Source organism: Syngnathus acus, chromosome 3 (genome assembly GCF_901709675.1).
Source record: "Syngnathus acus chromosome 3, fSynAcu1.2, whole genome shotgun sequence".
Classification (NCBI taxonomy): Eukaryota; Metazoa; Chordata; class Actinopteri; order Syngnathiformes; family Syngnathidae; genus Syngnathus; species Syngnathus acus.
In genome coordinates, this window is record NC_051089.1 from 16,405,183 (window position 1) to 16,426,479 (window position 21,297).

Here is a 21,297-nt window from a genome sequence, read left to right on the forward strand (position 1 = left end):
TAAACCATTCTAAAAGAAATCTCAACATTTTTGAAAATTTTGAAGGGCATGAAAAAAACAAGTAAGCTGAATTCACTTGAGCACATTTTAACTTAATTTACAAAAGGCAACCTTTCTGGGTTGCTTGTAAGTCATGTTCCTATTTCTTTCTATAGCAAAACAACTCAAGGTTACCCCATCATTAGCATGTTTTATGTACCTGCACATCAGCTGTACGTTCACAACGCAAAAATGAAGCATACCAAGAATACAACACTGTTTCAACTGCGAAACATGAAGGAGGCTCTGTTATGTTCTCGGGTTGCTTTGCTACATCTGTCACTGGCTGTCTTGAATTTGTGCAGGGTGCAATAAAAACTCATGACTATCAAGGTATTGAGGAGAGAAAAATACTGTCTGTGTCAGAAAGCTTGCTCTGAGTCAAGTCACATTTATTGATCTCGCCCTTAATGGCAAAAAGGTCTCAAAGGGCCCACAGTTGACAATTATTAATGACATCCCTATTTTGACCTCCAGAAGGGCAAGGAAAAACTCCAACTGATGAGAAAACTTCCAGGACGACCAGGCTGCAACAGTGGGTAGCGAGTGGGCAACATTTAGCTCACAATGTAATGCGAAACGATATGGAATAAAGAAGTGTAGAAGTCTATTTAATCAGATGAAGCGCTGCAGGAAGACGCCATCAGTCATCATGGCAGCGCCAGCGAGGAGCTGGTCCACCTCAGATCTTGTCCCGGACAGCAACTAACCCAAAACACACAGCTAAAAACTAAACATCGGACTATCCAGAATCATCCTTCTATGAGCACTGATCTGAATCCTATTGAACATCTGTGGACAGCCTGATTGTCAATGGTTAATTTTTATTTTTATTTCTCACTACTTTAGTCAGATTCAAGTCATTTCACTGACCACTGTGGGACTTTATTTTATTTGCGGAGGGGTTCCAACAATTTTGTCCATTTGTGTATTTATGGGACAGGCCTGTGGGCTACACATGTGATCCTTGGGGGCTACTTGGTGACCACAGGCCCCATAGAGGAGCCCCCTGATCTTTTGGTTTGAACATAGCAGTCACAAAGCAACCCACAGCCATTAGTTATCAATTTGTTTCACACCACACCCCCATAAAGGCATTTTATTGATGTTACTTAACCATCTCATCAGTCAGTTTGAGGTTTTGGCAAACACTTGATGACCTTGTTGCATTTGAAAGTAAAGCCATGGCAGTGCTGTCAAGTATTGTCAGTTTTGAAGATTATTTGTTAAAGGTCAGTCTGGGTCTATTTGACACTCATTAAAACCCACTGAAGTGATCCACTGGCTCAGACAAGGCTGGCCATATTTAGCTGAGGAGATCAATGACCTTACCAACCGCCGGTTATCAGGGAATCGGTTTGCTGACCAACCAGATTTGAGTCTGAGGGGAGCAGAGCAGAGCGAGAGAGTGAAATGAGGTTGGATAATGAGGAAAAGCAGGCTGGATCCCCAAAGGGAGAGCGCATCGAGCTCCCTCCATACATGCTGCTACTGGCACCATCCTTCTGTCTGTATCTCTTTAAGAGCTGAGAGACGGAGCGTGTATGTGTGCGTGTGCGTGTGGGGGAGGGGTATCGACTGGGGTGGAACAGTCGTGTAATGAGTAGATACAAGAGAGGCGAGAGATAGATGGAGAAAAATAGCGACAGGCCAAAAATGAAGAGGAGGGCAGATGACCTGGTGGAATTGAGGGAGACAACAATTTTGGTTTAGGACGCTGGGATGGAGAGGACAATGGAGCGGAATGTTTTTTTTCGGCATCTCTTAACACCCTAAGGAGAGAGCCTCCTGTGCAGAGTGGAGAGGGGCAGGAAACAGGAGATAACCACACTCCACTTTGCTACGGCCTCTGTGGCAGTCTGTGCTGTAATGACTCAATGACTCGGATTGTAGCCCAAATGTTTGTTTTCCAGGCTTTGCTGTAGAGAAATTGCTGCAACTTTCTGCTCTTCTACATTTTGTCTGAATGTCGTACCAGTGCGGTTGGATTTCAGCTTCATGTCTGCCGGTGCAGGAGGGATGTGCTCTGATGGCTAATTGAGCCGAGCTCGATTGCTGCTTCGTAGGCCTGCGGGACTGTTGGAAAAGCCTAGCCCTCGCTTGTCTGGAGCGCCCCAGACGACGGGCCGGAGAGCTCTCCGACAGCGCCGAGGGTGGAGGAGGCACTGGACGAGGATGAGGAGGAGCACCGTTAGCCAGCTCGCCCGTGTATAGCGACTGTCTTCATCGCTCCCGCTCCACCACTGAGGCATAGATTTCTTCTCCATCCCACATGATGCGTTTTAGGCCTTCCTGTCATTCCTAACAGGAAAGTGGATTTAATATTTGAAGGCAAGGAAGCCAGGGGCCCGTGCCTCGCTGCTACTTGTTCCGGACGAGGCCTCCTCCCCACTTGCTACTTCTGAGTTAACTTGGCCTTTGTATTTCTTTTTCTTGACATTCTAAGGATTTGCCTAAACCTGTTTCATGCATGTCCACTGGAGGCAGGTTTGACTTTGATGATGGGGGGTCGTACTGTGGAGGGTGGGAGCAGGGAAAAGCCCACGGCAGAGGGGTCTGCACGGGGCCACAGGGTCAGGGCGAGTACGCTGGGGCATGGAGTCACGGCTTTGAGGTCCTGGGTGTGTACACGTGGCCCAGTGGGAACAGCTATCAAGGCACCTGGGCGCAAGGCAAGCGGCATGGCATTGGAGTGGAGAGCAAGGGCCGCTGGGATTATAGAGGGGAATGGACGCAAGGGTTCAAAGGTCGCTACGGACAGCTGGAAAGCACAGCCAGTGGCGCCCGCTATGAGGGAACGTGGAGCAACGGCCTCCAGGATGGATACGGAACTGAAACCTATTCTGATGGAGGTAACGCTGATTTAGAGTCTTCGTCATCATTCTGATTGAGTCTCCTCTGCAACTGCGATTAAACTCATGTTTAAAACAAAAACTGGTGGAGTGCTTAGCACATCCGCCTTTCTAAATCTTCCCTCCAGAACTCCCCATGCAGATTTGTGTGTTCTCTCCATGTGTGCCTGGGTCTTCCCAAATTACAATTACAAGAGCATGCATGTTAGACAATTGAAGATGATAAATTGTCTGAATGCAAGCTTTTGTTTATCTACGTATATGTGCCCCACGAGTAACTGTTGACTCTCGCCCAAGTTAACTGGCATGAGCTCTCCCATGTGCAATATAGAGAAGATGGATGGAAATTGAACCACTTGCTGAGCCTGGTGTCGAATACATGGCTTCTCCAGTGTAGTGACATAGATATAATATGGGTCACGTCCACAACACACACCAAGAGCGTTTAGGTCTGTATCATTAAATATAAAAGAGCTAATATAGGGGCGGAGGAACACAGTCAACACACCTCGTATTAGCTCAGCATCACACCCTCGGTGCTGTAAAGTCACCATGGTAACGCAAAGACATCAGGTCAGCCAGCCACTAGAGACCACAGCTTGACACTCATGCAGTCTGATTGGCTGTTTTCCCCTCACCCCGTCATCAGGCTTTTCCCTGCTTACCAGCTCAGTGGCCTAGTGGTAGAGTGTCCGCCCTGAGACTGGAAGGTTGTGGGTTCAAACCCCGGCCGGGTCATACCAAAGACTATAAAAATGGGACCCATTGCCTCCCTGCTTGGCACTCAGCATTAAGGGTTGGAATTGGGGGGTTAGATCACCAACTGATCCCCGAGCGCGGCACCGCTGCTGCTCACTGCTCCCCTCTCCCCCAGGGGATGGATTAAAATCACACGGGGATGGGTTAAATGCAGAGGACAAATTTCACCACACCCAGGTGTGTGTGTGACGATCATTGGGACTTTAATCTTTTAATCTTAATCTTATAATTTAGGCCCCTTTAATGTGTGATGCAGCCCAAGCCGAGCAAAGGAGAATGTCGGAGTTCAGTGCTGGATTAGGGAACACGATCTTGGGTGTTTGCTGTGAAGTTATTGTTACAAAATGCTCTTACACAGGAAATATAAACTAGTCACTGAATGCAAAGGGTGTGGGGGGGGGGGGGACACTGCGTCACATAACACGCCTCGCCTGGTCTTCCGCTCACGTGGAGGACCGCCGACAGAGGAATTCAGCATGCACGAGCTGACACATTTTCTCCAAGCCAGTAAATCTAGGCACACAACACAGAGGAGAGACGAAACGGGCATGAATCCGTCCACAAGCCTGCACAGCACGAGCTTGCTTGTTTTCAGCACCACAGACAGCTCCTGGTCAGGTTGCGGGCAATTAGGCAATAACGCCAGACTGTGGCGTCGACCATGCTAACAAATACAGTGGGGAGGCGTTTTATTGACTTATATTTATGTGTACACCTTTGCAGCATATTTACACACTATTGGATATATATTTTTGTGTGTGTGTGTGTGTGCACACCGTACTTTATTCATCAAATTGTGTTCTCGTTGTATGCTTGCAATGGACTGCAATGCCCCTGCTTCTCACTGGGAGCTAATTCTAGTTTTGCCCTTCTCGTGTGGCTGAATAAAGTAAGATAAAAACCTGTACTGGAAACTTTTACACTAATGCATGGCTGCTGCCATTCACACAAGTAACAGGTAGAACTTTTTTTTCAGTCTTTACAACAGACTTTGTCAAGAATAGCTGGCTGTCTATCCAACTAGTGGTATGGAACTTGCACTTTACTTGGAGTGGTTCTCAAAAAATGTATAGCTACGTGAGGGGTCACAAATATTGTGCTTGCTGGCACCAGGTATCCCCCAAGAACCCCATGAATGACACGAATGACATGAGTGTTCTAAAAATAACTCACCTGTGATGGGACAAATATGTGTTGTACCCTCAAAAAGACACCTCTTTTTTCCTATCTGGGGAAAATAACAACAGCAACAATAAGTGACCGTAAGTTACTTTCCCATGATTAATAGCAATAAATTTAAAATTTGCAGCACCACTTCATGCACCTTGGAGAATTATGGAGCAAATATTGCTATACTAGCAATCAATAACTGGATTGTATGTGGACTGCCATGAAAAGGTAATTCCCCCTCCATATTTAGTATACAGTATTTACGTATTACTCACATGAAATATTTCAGATTATCACAGCAATTTTGACATCACACCCAAGTAAACCTTTTTTATTTTTTTTAATTGGGATACATTGTTCCATTAATCACAGCAAATCATCCAGGTCTTGACTGAGCAAGTCAGACCCATTCCATCACACCACCTTTGACTATTACATTCATGTTCTCTTTTTTTTTTTTTTTTTTAAATAATTAATCAAATGCTGGGATGTAATAATATGCGCACCTAAAGAAAACTTCTTTCTCATTAGTTTACAGAAGAGTATAAAATTTAACCGAAAGACTTAACAAATATGTTTTTGGGCAAAATGAGATTTGTGTTTAGTTTTTTTGTTTTTGATTTGTTTTCATCATCATTATCATCAATTAAATTCGAGTACCACATTTATTAAGAGTACCTAATAATTGCTGTGACTATGGCTTGGAAACCTCTCATAAATTGATGGATTTCAATCATTATGTTTCTCATTTGTCTTTGGATTTCATGTTTGACGTGATATGACAAAAATAATTATTCTGAGGAAACCATTAAAGTACAGTAGCCATTATTCAAGTGCAAATTTCAAATTTCTGTATGTCCGCTAATAATGTTTGCATTTGTTAAGGGATATATTTTCTGCATTATTTCCTGTTTGTGTGGCCTAATTGGGAATTAATATCAGCTATACTGTATATTTGGGACACGTTCCGTGTCCCAATTACATACTACATACTAATTATACACAGATCTAACTGAAGAGTGGTCCTCTGAGAAAACAAGACCATCTTTGTTCTTCTATCTCTTGCTACGCAATCAATGCAACATGTTCCCTTTCAGCGGCCATTTATGGCAGTGCACAGTCGACTTAACAGACACAGAAGCTTCATTATGAGCCGAGTCTTGATATTATTACCCTGTGAGAATTATTTGACTGTTCTATGCAGCAACGTGAACTTGAATAAACCTAAGAAACAAATCTGTAAAAGGGTCATAAAATTTGATAAGTAACAAAAAACACACCAGCCAACTTTGAGAGCTAATAATGCATAAACATTTTGGTTTAAAGTGGATTTGATAAAGTTGATTTATCTTCAGTAGGTGCGGTTGTGCTCGGCAAATCACAGGATTTCATTTTGGGCCAAATTTAATTTTTTACTCTCTTGACTCATAGACATAGTGCATAATCTGGATTCACAGGTCACCGCTTACTCTTCTTAGGGCAAGAAACCAGCTATGATGTCCAGTAAATGAATTTAATTGGATGCAAAGGCGAAAATTTTGTTTTTTGGCCTGAAACTGGATCTGTTTCACTTGTCATTAGATGAGCCCCTGTAAAAAGTTTACTTCTCCACACTGAAGGTCCACATTGAACAGGTTGTGACTTTTTGTGATTTAAAGTATGGGGTGACCATCTACCTCAGGGGTGTCAAACTCATTTTTTTGGCGGGCCGCATTGTAGTCGTAGCTTCTTTCGGAGGGCCATTCTGACTGTCAACCCAAATCAATGTATGAGCACCTCATATTATATACAGTAAAAGCTACAAAACAAACTGACAAATAACTCGTTTTCAAATCAGACGAGTAGAAACTGGTCAAATATTTAAAAAAAAAAAGGTATTATTAAAAGTGAAGACAATTTGCAATTCTAGTAATGACACACGAATTTGATTCACAATTTTGTCATCGCGGGCCACATAAAATGATGTGGCGGGCCGTATCTGGCCCCCGGGCCTTGAGTTTGACACCTGTGATCTACCTGAACAGGTTGGACTAAAAAAATAGCAAAATCCTAAAAAGATAGAGAAAGGGGGAGCCTAAATAGTGATACCAACAGCAGAAATAGCATCATAATATACAGTAGAAATGTTATTAATATCAACACGACTGCTCTTATTTTCACTAATATACTGCTTTCACGCATGATAATATACTACGTATTAATATGAGTATGATTGAGTGTTAGTTTTAGCTTGGTATTGGTATTAATATCGGTATTAATATTAATGTTGGTATCGGTATTTTTGTTTTCCGTCTTTAAGGCAGTTGCGGCTACTCTATAGAGCAGGGGTGTCAAACTCATTTTTGTCGCGGGTCGCATCGTCATCATAGTTTCCTTCGAGGGCCATTATGACTCCCTTATGATATGCTGTATAGCAAGGGTGCCAAACTCGTTTTTTTTCACAGGCCGCATTGTAGTCATAGCTTCGTTCGGAGGGCCATTATGACTGTCAACCCAAATAAATGTATAAGCACCTCATATTATATTCAGTAAAAGCTACAAAACAAACTGACAAATAACTTGTTTTCAAATCAGACGAGTAAAAATTGGTCAAATATTTAAAAAAAAAAGATGTTATTAAAAGTGAAGACAATTTGCAATTCTAGTAATGACACACGAATTTGATGCACAATTTGTCTTTGCGGGCCACATAAAATGATGTGGCGGGCCATATCTGGCCCCCGGGCCTTGACTTTGACACCTGTGGTATATAGTATAGGCTACACAACAAACTGCCAAATAACAAGTTTTGAAATAAGAGATGAATAAAAACTGTTCCAATATTTTAAAAAGATGAATGGCAATAAAAATTGCAATACCTCTATTTTTTTTTAAAGTAAAGATAATTTGTAATTTCAATATTGACACATGAACTCAATGCACAATTTGTCTTCGCGGGCCACATAAAATGATGTGGCGGGCCGTACCTGGCCCTGGGCTTTGGGTTTGACACCTATGCTATAGAGGCAAGCAAGAAACGGGTAGAGATTCAACGACTTATAAAAATATAGTCAGCAGGTATATGAGAGAGGGACTTTGTGAAGGAAGCCTTGTTTATGTACTGCATTAACCACAAACGCAACTTTTCATTCTATTTTTGCCAGTTTTACCTACAAGTTTGACCAACTTGAGGCTATATTGACAAGTGCTGACATTACATTAGCTCGCACACTGCATTACGATAAAAGTATTTTCAAATAAAAATTCTCTAAGGGATGTATAAACCATGTCTACAAGATGCATTTTGGAGTATAGCTGCAGAAGGAGAACGGAATCATCTGATTAACAGACTGGTTGCTGCATGGAAGGGAATTGAAGTGATAAATGTATTGCACCCTTGAGGCTGCCTGATGCCTTGCTCACTTGCATCATGGCGCTGCTGAGGAGGCAAGTCCAGTGTCTCTCTATATTCCTGAAATGTAGTAAATGTTTCATTTGGCCAAATTGTAAGTGTTATTGTCTGATAAGGCTGCACCCAAATATGGGCCTAGAAACTGTGCACTATCACTGAAACGCATGGTGCTGTTTTAAATGAAATGTCTATGAAATTGTTGAAATGGGGTTGACCAATCGGTCAAAGAATATTTCACAAGGAGTAATAAAAGTAAGCCATAGTTGTTTGACTTCTGACTCATGTTTCTGTCTGGGCCAGGAACCTACCAGGGCCAGTGGCTGGGTGGGATGCGTCATGGCTACGGCGTGCGGCAGAGCGTGCCATACGGCATGGCGGCCGTCATCCTCTTCCCTCTGCGAACGTCCATAAACTCCCTCCGTTCTGAGCACAGTCACGGCCCCCCGGCTGTGCTTGAGGACAGCGTGGCCAACACGCCCACGGACGGGGTGGTGGCTGGGCTGGCCGGCAGCCCCATCGGCCGAGGAGGCTTTGCTCTCATTGCTCCAAGTGAAGCCGAGCGCCAGAGAAAGAGGAAAGGTCGCTTCCGGCAGTCTATCCTCAGCGGCCTGAAACTACGACGCTCGGAATCTAAAAGCTCCCTTGCCAGTCAGCTGAGCAAACAAAGTTCTTTCTGCAGCGAGGCTGGCATGAGTACAGTCAGCTCGGCTGCGTCCGACATCCACTCCAATGCGAGTGAAAATGAACAGGGCGCTCCTGTGGATGCAACTGTGACAGAAATGTATGCAGGTGAGTGGCAAAGCGACCACAGGGCTGGCTGGGGCGTGGGTCGACGCTCGGATGGCCTTCACTACGCAGGTGAATGGGCAGGGAACAAAAGACATGGGTATGGATGCACCACCTTTCCTGATGGCACCAAGGAAGAGGGAAAGTACAAGCAGAATGTGTTGGTGAGCGGCAAGCGCAAGAACCTGATTCCGCTGAGGGCCAGTAAAATCAGGGAGAAGGTGGATCGTGCTGTTGAAGCTGCAGAAAAGGCTGCGGAAATTGCCAAGCAGAAAGCTGAGATTGCCATGTCAAGGTAATTTTTTGCTTATGCACAAATGAAGGGTTGAACATGTACTGTAATGTAGTACATGTCCGATCCTTCCATAAAGTAACTACATGGTGTTATTGTCCTGCCAAAAATAGTGAAGGAGCTCAAAATTTATTCTATAAATGCATTTGGATGTATTCTATCAGAAGTATTGTTAGTGTTCTCCCCTGCTTGCGTGGGTTAACTTTGAGTACTCCGGTTTCCTACCTTATTCCAAAAATATGTATGAATTGCCGATTCCAAATTGCCCGTCGGTGTGATTGTGAGAGTGATTGGTTGATTGTCTATGCGTGCCCTGCGATTAGCTGGCAACCAGTTCAGGGTGTCCCCCGCCGACCGGTATGAAATACTGCATGTTGGTCCATCGTCAGTTTATAAAAGGTAGACAGAACACCTTTCCATTTTCTCTCAGAATTCGAAAGTGAATTGTTTCCAATTGTTGTGACCAGAATGAGCCACGCTCGTGGAAAGGCAGAGGCGGCGGAGGGAGTTGCACGGAAGGCCATGGAAGAATGTCGACTGTCACGGATAGCTGCCAAAGAGCTCTCACCCTCCTTTCACATCTACGGCAATGGTGAGTTGTCCGTGCACAATAGTGATGGGAAAATGAAGCTTCATGAACCAGTTGTTGTATTCTTTGGCTCCTCTAGACGGCAATGTTGGTTTAAAGTGAGGGTTTTAAGAAATGGCAAGTCGGTGGGCTTTCAGCTCTTCGGTGAACAGAGAGTGCCATCTCGAGGTCTAAGTAAACACAACAACGGGTTCATGAATCATCTTGAAGCTTCATTTACCCATCATTAAAAAACAGTATGGAATGAACAGAAATAATGTTTTCTATCCATGAAATCTTTCATCAATGTCACATCTACATAAGAAAGGAGTGGTCCACAGAACCATTTTCATAATTCACAGTAGTCCAGTGTGTACTCTGGTTGCCTCACACATGATATTTACATTTTAAGTTTGCATAGTTATTTATCAACTATTGTATTTATGATGCCAAATTATTTGGCCTAAATACAAATCATTAAGGTGGAAATGGAATAAGATGAAAATGAGTGGAACAAACAAAAGAGCTATGTGAAAAGCAAAATTGTTCATTGTACATGACAGATGGCGCTTCAGATGTTAACACTACCACTACTTAAGATACCAAGGAAATCAGGAATGCTAATCATTAAAACTGCATCAAAATATCACTGATCTCACTGTAGCTGCTCTTCTGCTGTAAACCATGGAAACAGCCAAGACTGAATCAACAGCACCCCTGCTGACTGCAACAAAGTCATCTACTCCATTTTACACCAGTTTCAAGGCTCACTTCATCAACAACCACTTCCAGTCTACAACACAACAAAAACAATTAATTCATCTCTTTCATCTCTTGCTAGCTGTCTCATTGATAGATTCTGTGCTCAGCAGCTGCATAATAAGAAGCACTGGGCCACTAATTCAAATCAAGTTACCGTAATTTTCGGACTATAAGTCGCTCCGGAGTATAAGTCGCACCAGCCATAAAATGCCCAAAAATGTGAAAAAAAACATATATAAGTCGCTCCGGAGTATAAGTCGCATTTTGGGGGGCAATTTATTCGACAAAATCCAACACCAAGAACAGACATGAACGAGCAACAACAGGCTAAACGATACTGTATGCTAACGTGACAAACACAAACGAGGAGCTGAGAACGGGCCTGACGTAACATTCAGTTATTTAAAAAAAACTATTACATAAATAACACGTTTATAAAACCATCTGTGTCACTCCAATTCATTAAATCCATCGATCGTCCTTTGTCAACAATGCCGTGTGCCGCGCCGCAGTTCAAATTATTCCACAGGCTCATACAACGATATATAAACTATATTTTAAATAACTATCACATTAACAACAATATTATCAAACCATTTGTGTCACTCCAAATCATTAAATCCATCGATCAAATTTCTTGTCCTTTATGTCATCCTGGTGACAGAGGGCATGTCCAGAGGATATGGCGCTTTAAAGTGTTAATTACTTTATTTGATTTTTTCTCTCTATTTTTCATGTTTTGAATATGTTCAAGATAAAGATATCAAAGCATGTGAAGTGATCAACTATACTAAAAATAACATGTGAAGTGGTCAACTATACTTGTAAGTAAGTGATGTGTTCATGATCAAGTAAAAATTTGTGAAAAAAACATATACAAGTCGCTCCTGAGTATAAGTCGCCCCCCCACCCAAACTATGAAAAAAAACGCGACTTATAGTCCGAAAATTACAGTACAATTCGTTTACTGTATTTTTCATGCTATCATTAAAAAAAAAAAAGAAGAATTAGCATAACGGGTGGTGTAAAATTCTGCTTTCAGAAAATTGCGTTAACCACAGGTATCCAACTAATTTTTGTCATGGGACACCTTATGTTTTCCCTCGGAGGGCCATTCTGCCTGTGAACCCATACACTATATGATATGCATGATCACCTTATAATATACACAACAAATTGATGGATAACTACTTTTGTTTTTTCTATTCAACTATTTTTTAACACGTTGGTAACAAAAAAACTTGCAATAAACCCTGAGAAGACAATTTGCAAACATAAAGTCGAAACACATGATTTGCCCCTGTGGGCCAAATCTGGCCCCCGGGCCTTGACTTTGACACCTGTGGTGTAAATACTTGCACATAAACTTTCATATGTTGTATGAATAATTTATTCTTGTAGTTTTAGTTTGAAAGGGTAGCTGATAGGCCTGAACTCAGTCATACTGTTTTCTAAATTTGAACTTTTATTTTAAAGTAATCCAAATATTAGAAACAACTCTCAGTATTATAGAGTATAGTTCTAGTATATCACTGTAAGTTACAACTCCACGGTGTCAATGATACAAATGATCATTGCAAAGGCCGTTTTTGATACAGCTCTCGCATTAGATGTGTTAAGATTACGCAGGTTTCCCTAATGATATGGTAAGTAAAAGCTTTACAGTGTTGCCATTTTGCTTTCGTTACACAGCATGTTATTAACACTGTCCCGTATTCTGGCACACACGCACTGTGGGGATTTGCCAGATCACCTCATTGGCGTTAATATCCAACTGTTTTCTTAGGGCTCGAATGTCAAATGCCCCAGCACCAGAACGTCAAGGACAAAGACCATGAGGTCATCTCCACCGGAACAGACAGTCCAGAGCTGTGTACTCCGGACATGACACCGCCTGTTATAACGCCCGATCTCAGCCCTGCGCTGAGTGTCCCCATCTGTCCGACCCGCAGCCCACCCAATCATGTACATCGTTCCAGAAATGCTTGCTTCATGAGACAGAGCGCCGTGGATGATCAGGGTGGGTCAGAGATCCAAGTTCTGGTGGAGTCACGGGCCACGGACATGCTGAAGGGGGGTGCTAACAACTGGGCGGATGACGTGTACCCAGATCGAGGATGTAGCAGCCGCTCAACAACGCCCTCTTTACTTGAAGAACAGGAGGGACAGGTTAATGGCCACGATCCAGTCCCTGTAACCAACCACAAGCTTCGTGAGAAATCAATCTCTAATTTCAAAGTCCGGGAGCACACTTCTTCCCACAGAGCATGGGAGCATTCTGCGTCCAACCCAAAGTCCTCCAAGCTTGCCACCTCTTCTCACAAGTCAAGGGAGTACACGTCATCCAATCATAAAACATGGGATCACTCGTCGACCAATCACAAGGCTTATGAGCATGCCTCTTCCAACTATAGGCAGGTACACATTTTGTCCAATCACAAGGCTTTGGAACATAACGTGTCCAATCACAAGACTTCTGAGCATGCTTCCTCCAATCACAACTCCCAAGATTATATCTCCTCCAATCACAACCCCAAAGACCACGTTGCCTCCAGTTACAACTTTCGAGAGCATGTCTTCTCCAACCACCACCTGAAGCAGCACAATCCCTCCAACCACAAACTTAATGAGCATGCTGTAATTGACCAAAGGCAAGATGGCCTCACCCAGGGTTGGACTGCAGAAAGCAGCCTTAGGTGGAGCCCCGCCCATTCACGCCTCACAGAGCAGGATGAGGAAAGGATGAATGACTACACGGTAGACATGAGGCTGCAGTGTCCGCAATCGCAGATACCTCGAGGCTTGGCTCAGGAATCACCGGCCCCCAAAAACAACCGGCTGAGATCCCGAGGCCTGAGACCGGTCAGAGAGGGATCCGTGGACTCTGTCCAGATGCTGGACAATTTGAATGCGGGGGCGGAGCTAGAGGACTGGCCGCTGCATAGGGACCTCACCCTCTCCCCACCGCTTCAGTCTCAGCCCATCACTCTGGAGCAGGAAGGAGAGATTCTCACCCTCAAATCAAACTCAGTAAGTCCAGTTCATGTTTTGTTTTTTCCACAGCACAGGAGAGGCAAAACTACACATTTCCAATTACTGACGAGAATGTGAACATCTAAAGAAGCAAATGACATGACCAATTTTGTCTTTTCTTCCTCCCCTAGGGCTCCAGCTCCATTCTGGTGATTATGGTCATCTTACTCAATATTGGAGTAGCCATTCTTTTCATTCATTTCTTTATTTAAGCTAAAACAGGTATGATCTACTAAGACTTATTGATTACTGCAGTATATTATATTATTGAGATGGACATTGTGCTTAGTCCACTGTAGCCCACAGCCTGAATGACGGTCACAGAGCCTCAGTTTCTGCATGAACGCCATTCCTTTTACTCTTATTTTGAGCTTGCAACCATTAAAAGATGATTGAATAAGTTTCATAATCAAGTGAAGATTGCAGCTTTACACAATTGTGGCATTTATGGACACATATGCATGGGTGTCCATTGCATACTTTTAAATGGACTCTCACCGGCAGATTAGGTCCATTTTCCATCCCTTGAGAAAAAAAAACAAAGAAACTGGTTATCATTTCGCAAACACATGAAACTCAAACTACATTTTGCACTGCACATCAAAACAGACGTCGTCCTTCAACTTTTTGTCATTCTCAGTCCCATGTATCAATCTCATTCCCCTCTTCGCACTATGCGCAACATACAGAAGAACTATGCTGCAAGAGTAGATCCATTTAAAGGGCTCAGCCATTATTTATTTATTTATGTATAAGTATGTATGTATGTATGTATGTATGTATGTATGTATGTATGTATGTATGTATGTATGTATGAATGTATTTCTTTCTTCCTTTCTTTCTTTCTTTCTTTCTTTCTTTCTTTCTTTCTTTCTTTCTTTCTTTCTTTCTTTCTTTCTTTATTTATTTATTTATTTATTCAATTTGTTCCAAATCCAATTGAAACTTTTGCATGAGGCTGTGTGGGGGTGTTAAAATGCATTATCAATCCCTTTAACATCACTATTCTGTTTTCATTTGTTTAGATTCCATCTTAGTGATCACTAGTTGTTGCATTTGTTTGAGGTCGCCACACAACCAAATCTTTGGATCTGGGGAGGGAAAATTAAGGCTCATGTGTGATTTGTGAACTTTTGTATATCACCAACACCAAATTTATACTCAAGGAACTTTGTTGGCAAAGAGATCTTTTTTTTTTTCTGTCAGCACTCCTTGTACATCGACACACATTCGCACGCGGCAACCCAACATGTGACATTTAACTGCTGACAATACGAGAATTCAACCTTGTCCCTTTGTACAGCCTCCAGACTGTTATGTTAGGACCGCTAATTATATACTATGGTATGTGTATGTGTCATTATTATTCCTATTTGACACATTTTGAGAGCCAGCGAGAATGCAGAGTGCCTCATGTTAATTCAGTTTCCGTCTCCAATGAATTTTAATGTAAATTGCGATAAAATCCACAATGATGCCAGGCTACGAGGAAACAAATAACCTTCAACACAACTCACACACTCCCCCCCACCTAACCAGGAATGGCATGCACTGTTTTGACTCCGTCTCTTAGTCACCCTTTGAACCACTCAAAATGGGAAGGTGGGGTTTCTACGGTGTCATTTGCTGACACTTTTTGGGCCGGATGAGATTTTTCCGCATGTTTGTTCAGCCTGCTCAATCTGGTGTCACTTTGTAAGGTCTCTCCTCCTCGTCTCTTTTATTTAGTAACACAAGGCTACGTGAGACATGGAGAGCAGTGTAAAATAAACGCTAGCTTTTAACTCTCGAAATGTCATGAGTTTATGAATGATATAAAATAAATTCTCTACTATTATATATGTTTTATACTTGGCACCCAGTGGCATCATCATATTGTGACATTGCATGCCCGAGCATGCTCTTTCTTACGCTTTGGTTTATGAGGTTGTTAATGTGGGAAAAAATAATAAAATGTTTGAAATATGAAATAGTGACTCGTGGTTATTGAATGCCATCATTGAGATGGTTTCTACTTTGTCACAGGTTATTTCATGAGAAACAAATCAATATAAAGCCTATCAAAGCCTAATATCAACCCTTAACACCTGTCAGAATGCATATATTGTTCGTTTGGAGGCAAATTTTAAAAATTGTAATTTTTGGAAAAATAAATCACAGCTATTATACTATTACAATACGTACTTTCTTTCTTTCACTTTTACTAACTGAAATTCCTCATGAGAAGGTCATGTTGAACTCCGCTGTATGTTTTGTGTTGCACACTACTCAGAGAACCAAATCACATGCATTTTGCGGCTCAAAAATTGCATCACAAGCACTAATGTGCGATTTATAACCCATGGTGCGCAAATCATGGATAAATCCAAGAGAGGTTTCTGAAGAAAATAGAAGCTTAATACTGCATGCTTCATGAACTATTCTTAACATCACATCACATTAACCAGGTAAATATAAGATCCCTATGTGTGCTGATATGTAAAAGAAAATGGTATTTGTTCTTGGTGTAAAAAAAACAAGTGACCCCCCACATACACGCACAGTAAATATGTGCGTGTGTTATGCAAACCTACAGAGGTGGTTCGTGACAGCTTGTGGCCGTGTGCTGTCCCCTCGCCAGTGACGGCTCAGTTGATTACTTACAACACTGCCCCCTAGCGTTGTGCTGCTGTAAAAGCGACATTTGTGATTTCTTTCCACTTCCTCGTCGTCTTTGTGCTCGTTTTTGTGAGTAACCCTGAGTCGTTCACTCCCCGTTATCTCCCCCGTGATTGTTTTCGTCCTCCTTAGTGGAGCTGCTTGATGGGGCAGCCACGGTTGTAGCTGAGCTCACTGCGTGGTTTCCGGTGTTCGTTTGTCTGCAGAAGGATGGCGTCGAGTTCCTACCGCATCCCTTCTACCGCCGGTCCTCCGACACCTACTTACACCGAACCTTGCCGGCTCCGGTCCAAAGACAGCAGTGAGAAACCTCAATAAGCGACCCGGGTACGTTTTGACGAATGCGTGTTTGCAGAGTGTGACCTTTGCAGATGTGAGAGGCTAAGGCTGCGAGAGGGGAGTTTTACCCGCGGTTTGGCGGAGGCCTACTTTAGATTCGGGGTCAGCTCTCCATGGAGGCTTTCATCTATCGTTGGACCAGGCAATCTAGTGGCCTTTCATAAAATGCTCGTGCAAAGCGGCGATTGTATTTCAGCGTCTTCTGTTGCACTTTTGTCATTGTTGAATAATTTGTTACAAAACAGAAAGCGGTAGTTATTTGAAAATAGCAATAGCCAAATAATTGCAAAGGAGGTCCACTTGTTTAGTAACGTAAAGGCTGCAGACCAGCGGCTAGCTGTTAGCTGCCGCAGCTACGAGCTACGGCTACGGCTTCAAAATGGTGCAGATTTCCATTCCAAATCGTGACCAGGTTTGCATGGAAGGTTTGCTAGTACATGTAGCTGTGGAGTACCAAGTGCACGTAAGTTACACGTTCGGCGAACTCGCCCGTATATTGTGGTGCATGATTTCATTCAGGAAATAGACTAAGCCCGGCTTGGTCACAAAACGCTATTATTTGATAGCCGCATTTTAGCGACATTCCTGCAATGCATATATTTATAATTCGGTGTCCTTTCATACCATTGATTATAATCTAATATCGCTGTGTTGTGGTTCCCAAAAGTCTATTTTGTTAACGTTAATTTGTAACATGTGTTTAGAAAATCTGACTGAAAGGGCTTGGAGCCTTCGACTTTCTTATTTAGGTGCTTTACTTTTTGTAGACTAGAATTGTCTACTTATTCATGCATGCATAGTCTATTAGCCTACTTCTATGCAACATAATGGTCAGTTAATCAATCTGCATCACACATCCTAATTCTGTGATTGTTTTGTCTGCCTCCAGGTCTTCATGTTTATTTCTAAGAACGTGTGTAACCAACAGAGAGCCCACCTTCCTGATACTGTGTCATAAACACCAGTCTGCTCTGTGTGTCATTTCAAAACTCACCTCCTAAACTCTGAATATTCAAGTGCAAGAATGACGGAGGCGTGGCAACAGCAGCAGCAGCACACAGTGGCTCCACCTTCTGTAGTGCACACACTTCCCCAGACAACGGACGCGCTGGCCTGCACCGTGTACGGCGTTGTCCTGCAACCGGATTCTTCTCTGCAACAGCAGCAACAGCTGGGCCAGCAGCAGCATGTTGTGCAAGCACAGCAGCCCTCCATGCAGCTAGGTGGCGAAAGAGTGCATAAGTGTGGCGCCTGCGGACACGACATCTCTCACTTGGCCAACCCCCACGAGCATCAATGCATGGTGACCCAGGACAGGTCTTTCCAGTGCACACAGTGCATGAAGATCTTCAGCCAAGCCACGGACCTGCTGGAGCATCAGTGCGTGCAGGTGGAACAGAAGCCTTTTGTTTGCGGCGTGTGTAAGATGGGCTTTTCCTTGCTCACTTCTTTGGCCCAGCATCACAACTCCCACGGCAATGGAAACAACCCAATGAAGTGCTCCATTTGCGAGAAAACGTACCGTCCCGGATCCGGAAACGTCACTCCCACCTCGTCGGCGGCCAATCCGCAGCAGCCCTCCACCGGAGAGACATCTGGTGGCGGTGCGGCAATCAGTGCCTCATCCCCACCAGCTTTTGAGGCCTCTGCCCCCGATAGGCCGTACAAGTGCTCAGTGTGCCATAAGTCCTTCCGGCATTTGTCCGAGCTGACCCGCCACGAGAGGGTCCACACAGGTGAGAAGCCGTACAAATGCGATACATGCGATAAAAGCTTCAGCCAGTCTTCGCATTTGGCTCACCACCAGCGCACACACAGCTCCGAGCGGCCATACAAGTGCGCTGTGTGCGAGAAGAGCTTTAAGCACCGCTCTCACCTCGTGCGCCACATGTACGCCCATTCGGGCGAGCACCTATTCAAGTGCAACCTGTGCGAGATGCACTTTAAGGAGTCGTCGGAGCTCCTGCACCATCAATGCCAGCCGGAAGGAGAAAGGCCTTTCCGATGCGGCTCGTGTGGAAAGAGCTTCAAGCGGCCGTCGGACCTGCGGCAGCACGAGCGCACTCATTCCGAGGAGCGACCCTTTCAGTGCGAGGAATGCCAGATGAGCTTCAAGCAGCAGTACGCTCTCGTACGCCACCGGCGCACCCATAAGAATCCGGCCGACCGCCCTTTCAAGTGTAATCTTTGTGATAAAGGCTTCCTGCAGCCCTCCCACCTGCTTTACCATCAGCAGGTGCATGGCATGGAAAGCTTGTTTAAGTGCGCATCTTGCCAGAAGTCCTTTAGCCAATCCGGAGAGCTGTTGAGGCACAAATGTGGAGGGGAAGTTGAGAAGCCCTACAAGTGTGACGTGTGCGGCAAAGGTTACAAAAAGAACTCCACGCTGCAACGCCACCAAAACACTCACTGCGCAGAGAAGCCGCTGAAATGCTCTCTGTGTGACAAGCGCTTTGTGTCATCCTCAGAGTTTGTCCAGCACCGCTGCGACCCGACCCGCGAGAAACCGCTGAAATGTCCCGACTGTGAGAAACGCTTCAGGTACTCGTCCGAGTTGCAGCGCCACCGTCGCGTCCACACAGGGGAGAAACCTTTCAAGTGCGCCAGCTGTGACAAGAGCTTCAAGCAACGCGAGCACTTGGCCAAGCATCAGAGCGTGCACTCGCGGGAGACACAGTTTAAATGCGTGTGGTGCGGCGAGCGCTTTGTCGACCTCGCCGCTCTGCAGGAACACACGGTCCAACACACCGCCGAAGGGGAGAGCTTCCCCGAAGCGCCCTGTATACCGTGACCGCCGTGATTCAGCAACCCCGGACAGTAAATAGAGCAACATGTCATCGCCGCCTCCACGTTCAAACTTGGTTGCTTCAAACACGCGCCCGTAAACGAAGATTCCTCATGTCTTGTACAGCGTCCATCGTGTGAAGACTCCATTATCCTTCCGTGACTAAAAGGTGAAACTCTGGGCCAGAGAATGATTCTTCAGTAACTGTTGTTGTAAAGAGCAAAAACAAAGCAAAAAGTAAAAGGTGGAGAGATCGTGCTGATCAGCCCTAATGTTGCATGTGATGTGATTGCATTTGTTTTTTTGTTTTTTTTACTGTTTACTCTTGCAAGCTGGACAGCAAGACAGCTGTCAAATGCGCCCTCATGTATTTTACGCCCCATGTCCGTGTGCCTTTTTTTAACAGATCTCGTTTTATTGAGTAATAGCCGAGCGACTCCCTCCCATCCACGCACAGTGTCCGCCCTGTGCAGCAGTCTGTTCACATACTCGACCTTAGATAGTATCTTCTGTGCATGAATATTTATCACTCTTAATCTCACTATTGTATTATAGGTTTTTTTATTTAGATAAAAAAAACAACAAGAAAAAAGGTGAATTTGTGAAGTGTATAGCCCAAGTCCTATTAAACGTGATGTTGCATCAATGTATTCAAACAAATGACATTTGGTAACTAATAAATACCTATTATGTCATGAGAACACTTGACATGTGCAATAGAAATGCACAATGTAATATTTATAACTACTGATTCATCGCATAGTCTACCCTATTATTATAGATTGTGTGTATGCGCTCATGTAAACATTGAAAAAAATGTGTAGTGCTTCTGTTACGTTTTATTTTTACTATTGATAAGCTTGCTGATATTTTGCAAGGACTGAAGTTTCCATTTGAATTATTATGTTTATTCTGATGAACTATCATTATATTGTTCACGTGTAAGTAATTCGCAAATTACTCTGTGGTAGATGAAAATAATCCTCCCAGGATTCCTCAGCTATACTTGAGTATACTTGACTCCACACAGCCTCAAGCTGCAACATGTGTTTTGTTCTGAGGATAAAGTGGGAAAAATGTATGAAAGTTCACAATTTGATATTTCTATAAAGTCATTTTTTGCAGTATATTTGAAGAAGCATTTGAGAAATTGAGCTGACATGGACAAAGGGACTGGCAGAGGGTGATCATGTCATAATTTGGTAAAGAATTTTAAAAAGGTATCATTTAGACTCCTGTTCATAGTGTACACAGACAAAAAAAAAATAAACCACATTGTGGAATATCAAAGTGTATACAGATTTCATGAACTGATATAGTCATTTCTTTAATCCTTACAAATTGTGTATACTGTTGTGGCATTTAGTTTACAATGAGTGGTTTTGAAATGCTGAGGCAGATCCTTGCTATAGATAAAATTGACCACTCAGCTTTGGCGCATAAATTGATTTCACTGCTGTATATTTTGTATTGCATCATGTAAGTCAGACAGGTTGAAGGCAAAACATTTCATTTTAATACTAAAGTATGGCTCAATGGTGACCTACACCGTAAAATGTATTGAGCCTGTAGAAGTGCCCAAAGGCCCAACTTACTGTTTGGTGGCTTTGGAGTTGTGGGGGTGGTCTAGCAAAATTGCTTAAAAAATACACATCATGAATTGCTTAGGGTTACTCGGACGCCATTGTGAGCAATCATTGGGGTGCTGACTGTTGCCTATCAACCACAAAATTTGGAGACAAGAAATGTGAGGCACACTTTTTAACCACAAGGACTTACACTATGCTGCCCAGGGATGTGGGTTGTAGTTAAGACTGTTACAAATACCTGGCTGTAGAGGGCGACAGAGTTCTTGCAGTCATG

The 21,297-nt window shown here is 43.5% G+C and overlaps 2 protein-coding genes across 4 annotated transcripts; both read left to right on the forward strand.

The window, feature by feature from the left end:
• Window positions 1-1,549: 1,549 nt before the first annotated feature.
• Window positions 1,550-14,188, forward strand: si:ch211-146m13.3 (junctophilin-3). The gene is made up of 5 exons (XM_037248377.1): window positions 1,550-2,891; window positions 8,512-9,292; window positions 9,757-9,881; window positions 12,406-13,649; window positions 13,784-14,188. Exons 1-5 carry the CDS (start codon window positions 2,510-2,512, stop codon window positions 13,862-13,864), a joined length of 2,613 nt encoding a protein of 870 aa, XP_037104272.1. The 5' UTR covers window positions 1,550-2,509; the 3' UTR covers window positions 13,865-14,188.
• Window positions 14,189-16,254: 2,066 nt separating this feature from the next.
• Window positions 16,255-20,735, forward strand: LOC119121033 (zinc finger protein 319). 3 transcript variants are annotated; one of them, XM_037248380.1, is made up of 4 exons: window positions 16,255-16,379; window positions 16,517-16,637; window positions 17,539-17,705; window positions 17,805-20,735. In XM_037248380.1, the coding sequence occupies exons 3-4, from the start codon at window positions 17,674-17,676 to the stop codon at window positions 19,438-19,440; spliced, it is 1,668 nt and encodes a 555-aa protein (XP_037104275.1). In that variant the 5' UTR covers window positions 16,255-16,379; window positions 16,517-16,637; window positions 17,539-17,673; the 3' UTR covers window positions 19,441-20,735. The 3 variants fall into 3 exon arrangements, with proteins under 3 accessions (XP_037104275.1, XP_037104273.1, XP_037104274.1); XM_037248378.1 differs by having other exon boundaries at window positions 17,539-20,735; XM_037248379.1 differs by having other exon boundaries at window positions 16,517-20,735.
• Window positions 20,736-21,297: the final 562 nt, after the last annotated feature.

What these genes read in the sequence shown, in the direction of transcription:
- si:ch211-146m13.3 (XM_037248377.1), top strand. Translation starts at nt 2,510, where the DNA reads ATGTCCACTGGAGGCAGGTTTGACTTTGATGATGGGGGGTCGTACTGT. An exon ending in GCTGAGATTGCCATGTCAAG is followed by an intron (nt 9,293 to 9,756) that starts GTAATTTTTTGC and finishes TGTTGTGACCAG; the next exon opens with AATGAGCCACGCTCGTGGAA. An exon ending in CTTTCACATCTACGGCAATG is followed by an intron (nt 9,882 to 12,405) that starts GTGAGTTGTCCG and finishes CTGTTTTCTTAG; the next exon opens with GGCTCGAATGTCAAATGCCC.
- LOC119121033 (XM_037248379.1), top strand. Translation starts at nt 17,674, where the DNA reads ATGACGGAGGCGTGGCAACAGCAGCAGCAGCACACAGTGGCTCCACCT.